The following is an 18480-nucleotide window of genomic DNA, read 5'->3' as shown; positions in this document are numbered from 1 at the left end:
TCACAGATGATGCAGTTGTTTATACCAAAGTAGCAACACCAGAAGATAGTAAGAATTTGCAGAATGACCTGCAGGGAATTGATGAATAGTGCAGACACTGGCAGTTGACCCTGAACATAAATAAATGTAACATACTGGACATACATAGGAAAAGAAATCCACTACTGTACAGCTACACTATTGATGACAAACAGCTGGAGACAGTGTCTGCATAAGATATCTAGGCGTAACTATCCAGAGTGACCTTAAGTGGAATGCCCATATAAAACAGATAGTGGGAAAAGCAGACACAAGACTCAAGACTCATTGGAAGAATCTTACAGAAATGTAACTCATCCACAAAAGAAGTGGCTCATAAGGCACTTGTTACTCTACTGGCAGATGTTACAAGAGAGACATTGTGCATCATGGAGGGATTTACTATTGGAAACTCGAGACAGCATTTTTCAGGAGGACTCAGACAACATATTACTTTCCCCCACATAAATCTCACATATCAACCGTGAGGAGAAAATTCGATAAATTAGAGCCAATACAGAGGCCTAATGACAATCATTCTTCCCACACACTATTCATGAGTGGAACAGGATTGGAGGGATCAGATAGTGGTACCGAAAGAACCCTCCACCACACATCATTAGGTAGCTTGTGGAGTATGATGTAGATGTAGAATTAATTGTTGCATGATTAAAGTCTCCAACACTGATTGCATTATGATTGGGGACTTGTGTATAAGTGAGCTGAAGTTTTCTCTAAAGTTCTGGTTACACCAGGATACACATCTAGTGGGCAATAGAAGGATCCAATTACCATTTATGCCCACCCTTGACAATGAGTCTTGCTCAGACAATCTCAAGTGCAGCTTCAGTTTCTATCTCGGTGGGTCTGAATTTCTTGTCTACTGTGGCAAATACACCATTTCCATTATCCATTTGCCTATTCATTTGATATACTCGCACACTCAAATTTTCTCCAAAAAATCTCACTGCTATCAGTTTCAGGTTTCATTACATAGTCAGATACTAGGCTTAGTTAATCAATTATTACAATAAATTTATTTTAATCCTTAATTTACCATTGTGGAAACACACACCACCCCAACTTGACAAAAAGCTGTAATTTATTAACCGAACTGAAAATCAACACAAATACTGGTGAATGATGTAGACAACAACAGTTAAGATGGTTGTACTTCCTATAGTCTATTTGTATATGTTAGAGATTGAGTTTAAAACCATGTTTGATGTGAGCAATATACTGGCCACTGTTGTGAGTAATTCTCCTCAAAATTCAAAACCACCTCCTTGAGTCTTGACTCCAATTAATCCATACTCACACAAATTCTTGGACATGTCAAGGAGTATTTCCCATCTATGATTATGTTTGTCTGGAATCATACCACATTTTTATGATAGTGTAGGGAAAGGGACTATGCTTCCCTTTCTTCATTGCATTTCACCCCTGCTACATGTTTCTGACTGTTCGTTTCCTACAAACAAGTACAGTTCGCATTCTCCATCACCTGCCACATTTTAACCCAAGGGGGCTCTATAGCAGTAAATGCTATATAAATTAAAGACCAAGGCTACATTGATATATGCAAGCCAGTTGTACCAACAGTTCTGCTTTGAAACTTATTACATGGTTGTGTATTCATGCTTGTAATTTGTATCACACAATGTAAATGAGATTAATATCTCTCTCTCTCTCTCTCTCTCTCTCTCTCTCTCTCTCTCTCTCTCTCTCTCTCTCTCTCTCTGTGTGTGTGTGTGTGTGTGTGTGTGTGTGTGTGTGTGTGTGTGTGTAGAAAATTACATAACACAACTAATGCAAAATTACATAACACAACTAATGCATGAGAGATCACGTGCAAACGTGTACGTACCTGCAATATGCCCCCACGGTACTGGTATTTTTATCTCCTCTGGTTCTTTTCTTGCAGTTTCTGTACTGAAAAATTTGTTGCACCCACAACATGCTAAAACATGTGGAATCTTCCTCTGTACACCAGCAATGGTCCTTAATGCATTCATGCCTGGAAGGAGTTCAAACAAATATCATGTTGTCATCACTGACTTATGTAAGGAAAATATTAACAATCAAACCAGTTGAAATAATCAGTATCTGGAATGATGGTTTTGGTATTTCCATCAATAGCTGGGTTCACCCCTATAGTTTATAGGTTATGCATGGAAAAATCAATACGGAAGTAATTTTTATATGATTTTGTTGCAACCATCAACTTTTTTACTTAAATTTAATTATTACTAAAATACTGAGTTTGTGGAAGGAAGAGCAGTCAACAGTGAGAATATTTAAATTTATTGTCAAAGAGGTCAAGCAAATGATTCTCATCATGGGTAAGGATTTGGTGATGTAAACAAAATGTAGCAGTAAGCATATGCTTGTAGCTGAATAGAAGAAATGAGCTTCAACAGGTGTTTGAGACGGGTGACAAAGAAAAATGAACAACATCAAATTAAGGAATTATGCTTAAGAGAGACAAATACCTTTATTTACACTGTCATATGGTAGTAATTTTTTTATTGCTTTCAAAGTGGTATCACTTAAAAAATAATGCTCATTTAGTTAGGCTAATAAGTGACAGTTTGAATCAAAAGTTGGAAATCAAAAAGGTTTCTAATTTAGGATAAGGTCTCAGCATATCATTCAAATTACACAAAGTGATTTGAGGATATGTGCAATCTCATTCCATCAATTTTTAACAATTTCTTTTATCTGTAACATATAAAGAGAATGAGCACTGTAAGCCTCTGCTAACTGCAGCATTAAACATTTCACATGCAGTGTAAACTGTGAAGCAGACAATTTCTCTTATTTGTTTGTGAAACATGGGGTGTAATGTAACAAGTGGCGGTTGTTATTATTATTATTATTGTTATTGAATATAATTGTTATTTCCATTTAATGTAGTGACATGTTAAACTAGTACAACATCATTAAAAAATCAACCAAACATATAAAAAAAAAAAAAATGGAAAATCAAGGATGGACTGTAACAATATTATGAATAGGGTAGTTGCTACTCACCATATAACAGATATGCTGAGTTGCAGATAGGCATAACAAAAATACTGTCACAAAATGAGCTTTCAGCCAACAAGGCATTTATCAACAGTAGACCACATTCAGTTGTATGGAATCAGCACAGTAAGATAAGTCGACAAGAAGATGAAAGAATGGCAGAGAGGAGCTAGAGCTACAGCTACATCTACATCTACATTTATGTGGTGTCACCGCCAGACACCACACTTGCTAGGTGGTAGCTTTAAATCGGCCGCGGTCCATTAGTACATGTCGGACCCGCGTGTCGCCACTGTGTGATCGCAGACCGAGCGCCACCACAAGGCAGGTCTCGAGATACGGACTAGCACTCGCCCCAGTTGTACGGACGACTTAGCTAGTGACTACACTGACGAAGCCTCGCTCATTTGCAGAGCAGATAGTTAGAATAGCCTTCAGCTAAGTCAATGGCTACGACCTAGCAAGGCGCCATTAGTAACATTGCATGTATCTAAAGAGTCTCACTTGTATCGCCACAATCTCCAGATGTACCAAAAGGATGGATTAAAGTTAAGTATTCCAGAAGCTACGTACTTTTCTTTATAGCATTCATTATGTATCCTGTTTCAGACCTCACGCCATCCTGCTTTAGCTTAGCGCGTGCCTTTCGGCTTCCTCTCATTGTGTCTAGGCTGTCTTGTCTAGACACAACATTTTTTGGCGACGAGGCTGAAAAGAGGATTTCGTGTTCGTATTGCTCTAATTTAATTGTGTCATGGCTTCGCCAGATGTACTGTCTGAATTTCATCGCTTGCAGAATCAGCAGACGCAGGCGTTATTGGATGCCCTTGGACAGCTCGTCCAGGGTCAACGTGAACTGCAAAACGATGCGGCCGCCGCCGCTTCACCGCTACCGCAGCCACAACATGCTGTTGCACCCACGTTCCGGCAATGTGAACCATCTAAGGAAACATGGACAGAGTGGTCACGCCAGTTTGGATTTCATCTCGCCGCCTACAGAATTCAAGGTAACGAGCGGCAGCCTCACTTATTGTCTTGTGTCGGCGTGCAAACGTACCGTGTGATAGTGAAATTATTTCCCCGACGCGCCGTAGCAACTTGGTCCTACGAAGAAATTTTGTCTGCTTTAGATGCCTATTTCAAGGAAACAGTTAATGTAGTTGCAAAAAGGAGAGACTTTTTGTACGACGTGGTGTTTTGTTGTTGCGTTCTGATAATGATCAGTCCAGAGTCGTGGTCCCACGTTCGTTACAGTCCTCTGTCTTACGGCTTCTTCACCAAGGACATTGGGGTATAGTGCGAACGAAACAACTTGCTCGTCGGCACTGTACTTGGTTCGGAATCGATGCTGTGATTACGAATATGTGTTCTTCTTGCATGGCGTGTGCCGAACAACAATCCGCACCGCCGCGGAAAGTCTTTGCATGGCCAAAAGCCACTTCCCATTGGCAACGCTTGCACATCGATTTTGCTGGTCCCTTCTGGAATGCTAGATGGTTGGTTGTGGTAGATGCCTTCAGTAATTTTCCTTTTGTTGTCCGGATGTCTTCCACGATGTCATCTGCCACCATCCAAGCGTTGTCTGCTATCTTTTGCATTGAAGGTCTTCCGCAGACTATTGTTTCCGACAATGGCCCACAATTCATGTCCGCAGAATTTCAGTCATTCTGCCGGGCCAATGGTATTCAACATCTGACATCCGCGCCGTTTTCGCCTCAGTCAAACGGTGCCGCTGAACGATTGGTCCGGACTTTCAAGTCACAGATGTTGAAGTTGAAAGAGTCGCATTCTTGGGAGGACGCGTTGTTGCTCTTTTTGTCATCGTATCGCTCTCAGCCCCGAGATGGTCGCTCGCCGGCTGAGTTGCTCCACGGTCGTCCTCATCGCACCTTGATGTCTTTGCTGCACCCGCCGCATCAGGTTCCTGTGCAGCGGCAGACTTCTGCTTTTGCTCCAGGTGACGTTGTATTCTATCGCAACTATCGAGGTTCATGGTGTTGGCTCGCAGGGCGCATTCTTCGCTGTCTCGGCCGCGCGATGTATTTGGTTTTGGGGGCCTCTGGTGAGGTGCGTCGGCATCTCAATCAGCTGCGCCTCTGTCGTCGCACGGGTTCTGCCACTCCCCGTCTGCTTGCAGCGACGGTGCCGTCCGGTCAGCACCCTGGGGACCCATCTACTGGCTCGCCTCATCCCCAGGTGTTACCGACGATGCCTTCCATTTTGCCCCATGGCGACGCGCCGCCGCCACCTCCACCTGTTCTCCCGCCGGCGCCGGCCGTGGTGGACACCTCGCTGCAGCCGCCAAGCGCCTCCCTGGGTCACGCGCCGCTGATCGCTTCCCGTGACCAGCTGTCCTCCGCCATGGAACTCTTGCCCGCTCCGGACCACATGGCGTCTTCGCGCGTCGGATACCCCGACGCAATGGAGGTCGACCCTTCGGCCCCTCCTGTCTCTTTACGGGCGCATACACCGCATGTTGACGTGCACCCTGGACTAGGTTTTCAGGCGTTTCCTAGATCCCCTCGGACCGAATGGCCGGGTGCGGGTGGCACAGCCTCGCCTGTTGTTAGGCTCCCCACCTCATCGCATACGTCAACATGGGGTCCTCCCCACGGCGGGCGGAAGCCTTATAACACGACCGTTCGCCGATTTGCGGGGGAGGAATGTGGTGTCACCGCCAGACACCACACTTGCTAGGTGGTAGCTTTAAATCGGCCGCGGTCCATTAGTACATGTCGGACCCGCGTGTTGCCACTGTGTAATCGCAGACCGAGCGCCACCACAAGGCAGGTCTCGAGATACGGACTAGCACTCGCCACAGTTGTACGGACGACTTAGCTACCGACTACACTGACGAAGCCTCGCTCATTTGCAGAGCAGATAGTTAGAATAGCCTTCAGCTAAGTCAATGGCTACGCCCTAGCAAGGCGCCATTAGTAACATTGCATGTATCTAAAGAGTCTCACTTGTATCGCCACAATCTCCAGATGTACCAAAAGGATGGATTAAAGTTAAGTATTCCAGAAGCTACGTACTTTTCTTTATAGCATTCATTACGTATCCTGTTTCAGACCTCACGTCATCCTGCTTTAGCTTAGCGCGTGCCTTTCGGCTTCCTCTCATTGTGTCTAGGCTGTCTTGTCTAGACACAACAATTTACATATATAACACTGTTCGACATGGGTTCTATTTCTGATATTAAAGTATGTGCTTCTAGACCATTTTACCATGGGAAATTCAAATATGTAAACAAAATATCGTTGTCAGGGATACTTTTTATGTAATATGCATATATATGTATATTCACAATTCATGGCAAACACAGAGACGTTATAGAGAAATACGGGTATGTTGCCGCATCCAGTAGTGATAGAACGTGATAATTTTTTGTGCAACAGCAGGTGGGAAGAATTAGACATCATTAGGTTATCCCCCGCCACACCTATGTCATTAAGACCACCTGAAACATCTCATTGACTCGAACGGCAACAGCCGGTCGCTGTGTCGGCAGTAAAGCTTCACGCCTCCTAGGGGCAGGTGCATTGAGTTTACAACAGTGGTGTTAGTCGCAATTTCTGTCAGTCTTAACGAGTGGGTGTTTTGGCTGACATGTAACTGTCTGCCATATTTCCGAGCACGGTTGAATTTTTTAGTTCCTGTGTGTAAACTGATTGAGCCTGGTGCTGAAGGTAAAATGACTGCTTTTTTTTTTTACACATCAGCGTTCCTCTAGTTCCCTTCTATTAATTTAATACAGGTGTATTACCAAAGTGGTATTTTTAAATTTGCAGAAATGCCACGTCGTCGTGGAGGTCGATATAAGCCGGACAACTTCTGCTACATCTGTGGGAAGTTCACTTTTGCCAGAAATAGGAAGAACATTTCTTCAGTCATAAAGAAAGCATACTAACATTACTTTGGAATAGAGGTAGGAGACCAAGATAAAGCATGGGCACCACATTTCTGTTGTGCTACATGTTGCTGCTAACTAATTCGGTGATAGGAAGGTAAAGAGAATGTGGCGTTGCTTGCTGTTCCCATGGTGTGGAGGGAGCCTAAGGACCATGTTACTGATTGTTATTTGTGTCTAACAAAAATTCAGGGTTTCACAAACAAAAAGTCAAAGAGGCACATTGTTTACCCAGATCTGCCTTCAGTGAGAATGCCAGTGCAGCATTCCGACAACCTTCCAGTACCTTCAAGAACTCGAGGTCAAATTCCGAGTGACAGTGAATTAAGTAGTACTGAAGAAATCACAGCTGATGATTCTTTATATCACTGCACAAGTGAGGCATCGCCACATTTGTTAACACAGGCAGATTTAAATGATTTAGTACGTGATCTAGGACTAAGTAAACAAAAGGTGCAGCTGCTTGGTTCAAGATTACAAGAGTGTAATCTGCTGCACCAAAGTACTAAAATCAGTGTGTTCAGGCACAGAGAACATGCCTTTATTTCTTATTTTTCAACTGACGAAGCACTGACATTTTGCAATGACGTTGCTGGCCTGATGAAAATGCTGAACTTCACTTATATTTCACAGGAGTGGAGACTTTTCATAGATGCATCGAAAACAAGTCTGAAGGGTGTTTCGCTCCATAACAGAAATAAAATACCCTCTGTTCCAGTAGCTTTAATTACGAATTCGTACAAAGGATGCTAAATTCATTAAAATACAATGAACACAAATGGAAAATATGTGCAGATTTCAAGGTAATTGCTATGGTACTGGGAATGCAACAAGGCTACACAAAGTATGCCTGTTTTCTTTGCGAGTGGGATAGTCGAGACCGAAATTCTCACTACGTGAAAAAGAAATGGCCTAGGCAAAGATGGAAAGTTGGCGAAAAGAATGTACAACGTGAAAGTCTGGTAGCTCCTGAATATATACTACTTCCACCGCTTCACATCAAACTTGGCCTGATGAAACAATTCGTGAAGGCCATGGATCCAACAGGCTGTGGGTTTGCATATCTAGCTACCAAATTCCCCTGTCTTTCAGCTGCAAAAATAAAGGAAGGTGTATTCGTGGGCCCACAAATCAGGGAGCTGCAGAAAGGTGCAAATTTTGAAGCATGTTTAACTGATAAAGAAAAACCTGCATGGGACTGTTTCAAGATGGTGTCAGAAAACTTCCTCGGAAGAAGAAGAACTACTAACTACAAAGCAGTGGTGAAGGAGATGATCAAAGCATATCAGGATTTGGGGTGCAATATGTCTTTGAAGGTACATATGATGGACTCTCATCTGGACTACTTCACAGAGAGTTGTAGTGACGTATCGGATGAACATGGGGAAAGATTCCATAAAGACATTTCTACCATAGAAAGGTGCTATGAAGGGAAGTGGGTACCTTCTATGTTAGCAGATTATTGCTAGAATATCATTCGAGAGAAGAAAGATTCACAATACAAGAGAAAAAAGTGATGTGCATTACAAGGCAGTGGCTCATTGTTTGTCAATTTTCTGTAATTTCTCATGTCAAATAAATGCTTCAAAGTGTATACACAAACGTTACTGTGTTATAAGTTAGATCCCACCCTCCATTAATGTGATGAACTTATAACATCATAAAGATGTGCATTTGTTTGTTGAATTTCACCTCACGTTTGCTGCACTATATCAGAAACTGAAAAGAGAAATAAAATTGTGATTACTCATAAACTATCCCTGACAGAGAAAAACCGAAAACAGTTTTCACTTCAGCACTCAAAATACAACTAGGATCACAATACTTTTTATCAGAAATAGAGAAAAAGTTTTTTTTTTTGTAGAACAGTGTAATCTCCAAGCCACTAAATGGCACATGCTGTGGAGGGTACCCTGTACCCCCACCACTCATTTTTTACCATTCCCCTCACAAATAGAATGAGGAGAAAATGATTGCTGTATGCCTCCGTATGAGCCCTAATTTCTCAAATCTTAGCTTTGCAGCTCTTACGTGAAATGTTTGTTGGCGGCAGTAAAATCATTCTGCAGTCAGCTTCAATGCAAGTTCTCTACATTTCCTCAACAGTGTTCCTCAAAAAGAAAGTTGGCTTCCCTCCACTGATTCCCATTTGAGCTCATGAAGCATCTCCAAAATACTTGCCTGTTGTTCAGGCCAACAAGTGACAAATCTAGCAGCCTGCCATTGAACTGCTTCGATGTCTTCCTTTAACCCGAGCTGGTCCATATCCCGAAGATCGTGCAGTACTATTCACTTTCCCTACCACAGTCCTCAAGTGCTTGTTCCATTCTACATTGCTTTGCAACATTATGCCCTGGTATTTGAATGTCATAACTGTGTGAAGCAGGATAATATTCTTGTCTCTGATGAACACTCAGAGACATATGGATTCCAAAGTAAGTCTTCAAGCCACTATCATATCTGGAACCTATTCCATATGCTCATACCTATATTAACAGTCTGCAGTGTGTCAAATGCTTTTTGGAAATCTAGAAATATGGAACTTGGCTGTTGCCCTTCATCCGTAGTTCACAGTATGTCATTAGAGGAAAGGGCAAGCTGAGTTTTGCACGAGTGATGCTTTCTGCAACGAAGCTGATTTGCTTTTTGTTTTATGGTTTCAAGGAAATTTATTGTAGTCAAACTCTGAATACATTCAAGAATTCAGCAGTAAACTAATTTTCAGGATATTGGTCTGTAATTTATGGATCCAGTGTTTTTTCCCTTCTTATATACAGGAATCACCTGCAGTTTTTTCCAGTTGCTTGGGATTTTGTGCTGGGTGAGAGATTCACATTAAATGCAAGCTAAGTGAGGGGGCAATGCTGAAGAGTGCTTTTTGTAAAACCATACTGGAATTCCATACAGATCTGGAGACATTTGTTGTCAACTCCTTCAGTTGTTTCTCCATGCCAGGGATGCTTATTACTACGTCGTCCATAAGGGAGTCGGTGTGATGGTCAATTTACTGTAGTTTGTATGATTTTTCTGACTGAATGATTCCTTAAATGTGAAATTGAGAACTCCGGTTATCCTTTTGTTATGTTTTACTGCCACACCAAACTGGTCAACAAGTGTATGGATAGAAGCCTTAGGTCCGCTTCGTGATTTTATGTAGGGTCAGAATCTTCTCAGGTTCTCAGCCAGATCTATTGCTAAGGTATGACAGTGGTGGTGGTTGTTGCATGCTTCGCACATAGCTATCATGTTTGCACATATACATGACTCGACTTTGAATAAGGTTGCCTGATATGTTGTTTTATCAATACAGATTGCCTGATGTGTCTACAGGGAATGGTGCACCATTTGCAGCCCTGTACCATAGTGTAAGAAAAGCTGACAGGGACAGGAGACGAGTGTCACACCTTGTCAATGGCAACCGGTTTTAAACCTGAATCGAATTAATGTTGTCGGTGAATACAGGTTCGAATCAACCAGTTTCTGAGTGAACAGTGTGGAGGAAACTGTTTGCAACAGACATCTGGAGTTAGGTACTTCACAAAAGACAACTGCTCACTGTGCTACACAATTGGCCAAACAACCTGAAAACTGGATGATAGCTGATGAGAGGTGTGTAACTGGATCCAACAAGGGACAATTTTGTCTTTTTCTAAAGTGATGCAAGGTGTCGTGCACAGACAGGCAAATGAGGTGTTTAACCCACAGTACATGGAGGCTGTAGTTCAGGCCAGAGGTGGTTCTGTGACGTTATGGAGGCATTTTTCATACTACCATGACTTGGAAGCCACTCTGGCTGATTAGTGTGAACATGAACCAAGATGTTTATTTCAATATTATTAGTGAGCAACTGTTGACATTTCTGTATACTCCTGTTGCCCAAGATGACGGCAGCCAAGTTCACAGGACTGCACACAAACTTTACTGGTTTGACACACATTCAGGCACTTTACGTCATCTCAACTGGCCTTCTAAATCAGGTAGAAAATGTCTGGGACTGTTTGGAAAAGTTGATGAAATGTAGCTATCAACACTCTCACGACTATTAGCTCTACAGGATCTAATCATCAGTGAGTGGCTTAAGCTGCTTATCACATACCTGACGAAATTTGTGGACACACTTCTTTGACAAACTGAGGCTATTGTGCCATTATAAAGCACAGTCTGTACATTGAAAGAAGAGTGCTGAAAGTTGTGGTAGTCTCTGCAGCGACTACCTTGCATACCTGCCACGACCAATCATATAATCTGATTTTTTATAGGTCTCTCAGTGTTGTTGTATTTCTATAGAAGGCTACTAATTTTGCCAGCAGCATTTTGCACTTGGCATTTGAAAGCTTTAAAAACTGCTGCCAGATGCCACAGCTTGTTTAGCATATGAAGTATAGAGGCGGTGTTACATGGTATCTCCTAGGACTCCTAATTTTTTAAATCTGGTATGGTTGTCAACTTTTTTATTCAAAGAGCCGAGTGAGAAATATAGAGTGTCTTCTATGGACGATTACAAATTTGAATGAAATGTAAGCATTTTTAGGACATATTTCATACTATTAGAAAAAAATTGTTCTGAAAATTACTGCCAGAAACAGAGGTATATAATTATCAATTCATGAAAACATACACAGAGACAAACATATAAATAAATTAAATTCCAATGATGAAAGTCTACTGGAGATACTACGCAAAAGTAACAGCACCACGAAGAGAGAAGAATATGGAAAGGAAAAAATTAAGATTGCACTTTTCAAATCAGTTATGTTCACAATAAGTAATAAACTGGAACAAAATAAATGGAAAAAATAAAATAAACTGCTCAAAAAATGTTTAGAACCACCTGCATCTTTGCAAATATGTCCAGGCTTAGATTCAACAGGAGTAAGAAATGAAAGAATAAGTCTTACAAAACTAAAACATAGCTTTACTGTGAAATAAAAACAAAATACAGGTAGCCTGTTTGAAAGTGCACATCTTTTTGCATGAGTTAAATCAAAATTTGCTGGTGAGTAATATTCAGTACTATGCATTTTAACATGCTCAGATCCTCCTCAATAAGCCACCACAAGATGGTCAACATATTGCTACAAAAGCTGTTTCACTCTTTGATGGTAGCCCACGTGAGGTGAAACCATTATGTGCAAACCATTCAGTTTGATTGCTCCTTCCTCCTGGAGCAAGGTGTTCTTGATATGGGTGCAATGTACTCATGTATTATTGTCTTGAATTATGAACGTATTGTCAAAACATCAGCTGCTGGACTGGACAACAGGCCAAACTGTACGGTCTACAAATCCCCCCCCCCCCCCCCCCCCCCACTGTAGGGTCTAGAGGTATTTGACATATATACTACACAATACTAGCTCAACATACAACAGGCACATTTCCCTGCTGAACTCTCAAGACTGCATGCCAGAGATGTGCACAGGACCTGGTTGCCTACACACTCTTCTATGACACTTAACAGGTGTCACACAAATTTAGGTCAATGTTCAAGTCCAGTTGTTTATAATGGATACTTAAGAGGCAAAATTGATAGTGTGAAGATGGTTGTACGCTGTGCGCTTTGACATAGACCTCCCAGTTCCCTCAAAAAATCCTGTATGTAGTTCTGTTGCATTCTCCTCAGACTATGTACTGACCATAATTTTTATGTAGTAGCCATCAGCTGGTGTTTTTCAGTGTGGGAAACTACTACGAAGTAGATCTCTCAGTTGTGGTTCACTCGCACGGACATTGGGGACTAGTCCCACTGGAAATTTAGTGATATAATTCTACTCTCTGTATTTTTTCGGGATTATTTCGAATAATTTGAGTACAACATAACTTTGCTATAGTACAAGTGACAGAGACCAGATGTAATCAGGCCCACTTTCCAGTGCTCTGTTGCAGAGACATGATGTCACTCTGTGCTGTCTGTAGGTACGCTATTGATCCAGTGTCAGGGGCCAGAGTAAAGTGGCCTGTACGCCCTCCACAACCGAGGCTTGTAAAATTGCAGTCACGGTGACACGACCAAGCATTCCCGTTCTCTGCTTCGCTTCCCCGCTACAGCACAGTGTAGGGCCAGCTTGGGTGGACCTGCTGGACGGAAAGCAATTCACGCATACCCAACACTTTCCCAACAGCAAAGCAAACCATGCTGTCTCTCTGCCGTTCTTGCCCTCCTCCCCACTTACGGCGGCAACGCACTAGGCAGCCTGGCTGCGGCAGCCTGTAAGACAATGACAGCGTATGGTAGGCCGCACACTGGGCAGCCAGAGAAACGTGGGCAACTGCACGGCAGCCAGGTGGCAACAGCGTGTCTTGCAGTGAGCATATGTGGCTGCCTGCAGTCTCTGCGCACTCGTCCAAGCAGCCAGGCCGTGTGTTTGTGTGACCGAGAAACGAAATACACCACGACTTTCGATACGGAGAAATTTACTCGTGAGGTTGAAAGCCGAAGAGCAATCTGGGATATTTCATGAGCAGAATACGGTGATAGTCATTTGAAGAGGAGTTGGGAGGAAATAACAAAAATAATGTGTGAGCAGAATATGAGTGAAAATGAGAAGAATGAATTCGGTGTTTTTTTTTATTTACTACATAATGAACATTTGTTATACGTGCAATAATGGAAAAGAGGGTATCAATTTACACTTAACAATAATTGATACTAAATCACTTGGAAGCAGTAATAGTTACATACACGATCTACACAGATAATTACTACCCCAGTGCAATTCTGTTTTGCCACTCCAACGGATTTTCATTTGTAAAATAATCCGCAAATAAATCCCTATATGCTGATGATGAGTGGCACCCTGTGCCCGTACGACCTGGGGGAATTTCCAGTTCTGGAGGTACATACAACGTGTCTTCAAATTTATAACCATCTCTTTCGTGCACATAATTGTGTGAAACACCGCACGCTTTTATTATGGCAATTGCGAAGTCTTCTCGAACGTCCATTGGGCGATGAAAAATTCTCCATTTGTTTGCCAGAATGCCAAAAGTGCATTTTATAAAACGCCTAGCCCGAGAAAGTCGGTAGTTAAAGATTCTTTTCTCGTTTGTTGAGCTCCTTCATCCTTAAGGACGCTCCACAAGTAGAGGATGAATCCACTTCTTTTTTTGGCTTTGCGTTTCTTTCGAGTCAGAAGGTACGCAATTATTACATCCTCCACGTACATCTTTTTCGGCTGATCGATCACGACTGTCAGCTTGCTGCCACAAACTGGCTGCTCAACATTTCTGGCTGCCGCAGCCAGGCTGCCTTGTGCGTTGCCGCCCTTATTCACACGATGTTTGAGGCCACGCGCCAAAGATCTGCGGCCAGAGCTGTAGCATGGCGATCCTATGCGTTGTCCTATGCCCCTGGCAGAACTGCTAAAGCTGCGCCTTCCGAAACTATCGTTCTGCAATTTTTTCTACAAACATATAAGCAATTTTGTAATTTTTAGAGCAGGTTCAATAAAAATGAAGCTTTATTGAAAAAATATTATTTAAATGAGCTATATAGACGAAAAATATTGCACACGACACATTAAATGTATCATTGTACTAAATAAATTATAAACTGTACAAATGAATTGAAAGTAAAACAAAATTTATGTCTTATTGTTTGTGGCAGTTACATTGGCTTTATCGTGATGTATAATAAAGAACAGATTTTATTTGTACCAATTAAATTATTGACAGTTGCAATTAGGCATTGTAATCATAGCCGTAACAGCAGAGGACGTTCATTGTTGGTGCTGCATTTTTAGCAATTTTGACCGAGATAAACTCACGCTGCAGGATTTCTCTTCAGCACGCCAGTGTAGAAGTGTGCACAGAAATAGAAAAATCCAAGCAATACGCACGTTTATTTATATATAAAGGCCAATTTCAGAATTTTCCATTGTGTGAGAGCGCGAATACAAGATTCGTGTGTCGATTTGATGTTCTAGATTCGCGTATTTTACTGTTTGCGTTGCTTCTGCATAATGTTTCATTGATTGTATCAATACCCGTTTGTATTTTGCTACATGTGAAATTTCGAACATTCGCGAGTGCCGCGATAAACTCGTACGCTTTTCGTCAATTATAAGGCTTACATTAAATCAAGCTCCTCTTACATCTTTGAGGGCAGTGGACCTATCCTTGTTCAAAACAATGTCTCTAATTTCACTGTACAATTACGCGAAAATAGGTTATTTCTGAGAATTTTCGGACGCGTACAAAACTATGTTTTTTGTAATTTACAGTACGGGTGTTTTGGATATGTAACTTCGCAGCAAATCAGCGTTTGTCATTCGCAGTGTTGACAACGGATACTTCACCCTGAATTTCATTGTATATCAAAGCAAATGAACATGCGATTTGAGAATTTTCAGAAGCTACCCTTGCCCCTTGTATGATCTACGAGAAATTTGTAGTGGATTGGCATTTGTGATTTGGTTACTGTAGCAGGTGATCTAACAAACATATTGCGTTACATGAAGTTTTCCCATAAAGAGGAGTCGCCCAAAGTACTATATACATTTATCTATGTAACTCAGTTTTTGAGTTCGCTAACAACTGTATTTAACCTCTAAATGTGTTGGGAAACTAGAAATCTTTACCACAGGTTTTTGTGTTACCTTAAGAGAAATCTTGTTTTGGGAATGTGCTTCAATTCTTATAGGGAATTTGCAACTTTGTAGGTCAACAGATTAAAGGATAACCATCAGGTGTAATTTAAAATTATTTGTTCATTACTAATAATACATCACAACAGCCAAAATCCAGCCCTATCGTGAGTGCTGTTTTCGAATACGGGGTGAGTTGGTTGTCGTTCGTAAGCAGCTGAAAAATGCCCTGACTACTATCAAATGATTGGGAGTTGTTATGAATCGGTGTGTTGGAAGGGCTCCTGAGAGTCTTATACCTGTGATACCAGTACCATAGGTACCTCAAGTACTTTCCTCTCCTGTGGATCCCGTCTCCTCTGCATGTAGTACAGGATCTGTCATTACTATTTCACTTGACTGTGAGTGGCATGTCAATGGTTGATCTAGCCATCCTGTTCAGGGTGGATAGGGACCAGGGAGAGCTTAGGGTGTTACACAGATCCCTCTAACCAACAAATTTAAGGTGGTGTTTTTAACTTAAACTGAAAGTGAGCCATTGGGACTCACTTCAGCTGTTTGGGGGAAATTTGTTGTGTCCGGTGTAACGAGGAGGCAAAAACAAAAGGGCAGGTGTCTTATCAATCATTGGCAGCTCAAATGTATGGAGAATGATGGTACCCCTTAGGGAAGTGGCAGCAAGGGACAGGAAAGGACACCAGGTGCATTCATTGTGTATGGCTGGGGGTATCATCCAGTGTGCTGAAGAGGCTATTCCAGCAGCCATTGGGAACAGGGTGCAACAAAATCCAGACTGTGGTGTTCACTGGAACAAATGATGCCTATTGTGTGGGCTCCGAGGTCATGCTTGTTCATTCCAGAAACTGGCAGAGAAGGTTGAGAAGACCAGCCTTGTGCCTGGAGTTTCAATGCAGCTCACAATTTGCAGCATTGTCCATAGAACTGATTGTGACCCTTTGGTTCTGAGTTGAGTGGAAGGACTGGACCAGAGACTTTGAACATTATGTGACACGCTAGGCTGTGACTTGCTGGACTTGCATCATAGGGTTGATAACTGTAGGGTTCCCCCTTAATGGGTCATATGCGCACTACACATCAGGTGCTGCTACTCAGGTAGCTGACTGTGTGGGGGCTGCACACAAGGGTTTTTTTTATTTACTCTCCATCCAATCCAGATGATGATAGCTGTAAGAAACTGGAAGTATCTGTTAAGATTGGAAGAAATGCCTCCCACAGGTGAGAGTATTAAAATCCTAATTGGTGAACTTCTGAAGCATTCACAATAAAGGGCCAGAGTTTGAAGCACTCTTGGAAAGCAGTGAAGCTTACGTAATACTGGGTACAAAAAGCTGGTTGAAACATGAAACTGACAGCAGTGAGATTTGGGGGGAAAATTTGTGTGTATATCAAAAGGTTAGGCAATGGAGGTGGTGTATGTGTCGCAGTAGACTAGAAACTCAAATTGACCGAGGTAGAAATTGAAGATGCATGCGAGATTGTTTGGGCAAGATTCAGAGTCAGCCCGCCAGACTCATCTCCTGATGTAACCAAAAATATTAAAGGAAACCCCAGTTCACTTGTATGTAAGTCACCTCACTTGTAAGTAAGTCCCCAATCGTACTGTAATCATCAGTGGCGTAATCATTCAACAATTAAACTGGAAAATTACAGTTTTGTTAGTGGTAGATGTGATAAGACATCCTGGGAAGCATTACTAAATGCCTTCTCTAAAAACTATCTAGAACAGATAGGTGGGATCCCGACTCATGATGGAAATATATTGGTTCTAATGGCAAATAGAACTGATCTCTCTGATGTTGTCCAAACTGGTATCAGTGACCATGATGTGATTGTGGAATCAATGATTACTAAAGTATAAAGGACAACTGAAACATCAGAAAGATATGTATGTTCAGTAAACTAGATATAAAATCAGTAATGTCATGTCTCAATGAGAAACTTGAAACTTACAGCACAAGTCAGAGGCATGTAGAGGAACTATGGTCCAAGTTCGAAAAAAAAAAAAAAAAAAAAAAAAATATATATATATATATATATATATATATATATATATATATATATATATATATATATATATATATATATATATATATATATATATATATATATATATATATATAGTTGACCATGCACTGGATATATAAATACACAGTAGAACAGTTCATAATGGGAGGTAACCTCCATGGTATACAGTCACTGTAAAGAAACTTCCAAAGAAGCAGAGATTACTGCATAATAGGTGGAAAATAAAGTGTAGGGCTATACATAAAGAGCTGCTGAATGAAATGTGTGTGGCTATCAAGAGAGGTATGTGTGTTGAACATAGCAGAATATGGTCAAATGAACTTTCACGAAACCCAAAGAACTTCTTGTCGTATGTAAAGGCTGTTATTGGCAACAAAGTTAGTGTCCAGTCCCTAGCGAATAAGGCAGGAACTGAAATGGAGGCTAGCAAAGCAAAAGTTGAAACACTGGACATTTTCAAATGTTCCTTTAGAATGGAAAACACAGGAGAATTGCCCAAATTTAATCCTGACACCACTGAAAATATGAATGAAATAAGTATTAATGTCAATGATGTGAAACAGCTGAAATCGTTAAAATTGAACAAAGCTTCAGGACTCAATGGAATCCCTTCTATACTGAATATGCAGCTGAATTAGCCCCTTTTCTAACTATAATCCCTTGAACAGAGGGGTCACACCTGTCAACAAGCAGGGTAGGAGAAGTGATCCATAAACCTACCGTTAAATATCCTTGACATCGATGTGTTGTAGAATCTTAGAACATATTCCAAGCTCAAACATCATCAGGTATCTTGAACAGAATGATTTCCTCAGTGCCAACCAGCATGGATTCCGAAAACATCGACCAAGTGAAACCTAACTCTCACTTTTCTTGCATGATGTACTGAAAGCTTTG

At 41.5% G+C, this 18480-nt stretch overlaps 1 protein-coding gene across 1 annotated transcript in view; it reads right to left on the bottom strand.

Annotated features, from left to right (window-relative positions):
* LOC124607153 (probable serine hydrolase) overlaps positions 1-18480 on the bottom strand; it is a 45509-nt gene that overhangs the window by 12768 nt on the left and 14261 nt on the right. The window contains exon 2 of the mRNA XM_047139364.1: positions 1886-2035. Coding sequence (XP_046995320.1) covers positions 1886-2035 — 150 coding nt within the window. The remainder of the gene's footprint in view (positions 1-1885; positions 2036-18480) is intronic.

The sequence above is a fragment of the Schistocerca americana genome, chromosome 3 (assembly GCF_021461395.2).
Source record: "Schistocerca americana isolate TAMUIC-IGC-003095 chromosome 3, iqSchAmer2.1, whole genome shotgun sequence".
Taxonomy (NCBI): domain Eukaryota; kingdom Metazoa; phylum Arthropoda; class Insecta; order Orthoptera; family Acrididae; genus Schistocerca; species Schistocerca americana.
This window is presented reverse-complemented; position numbering and strand designations above follow the sequence as displayed.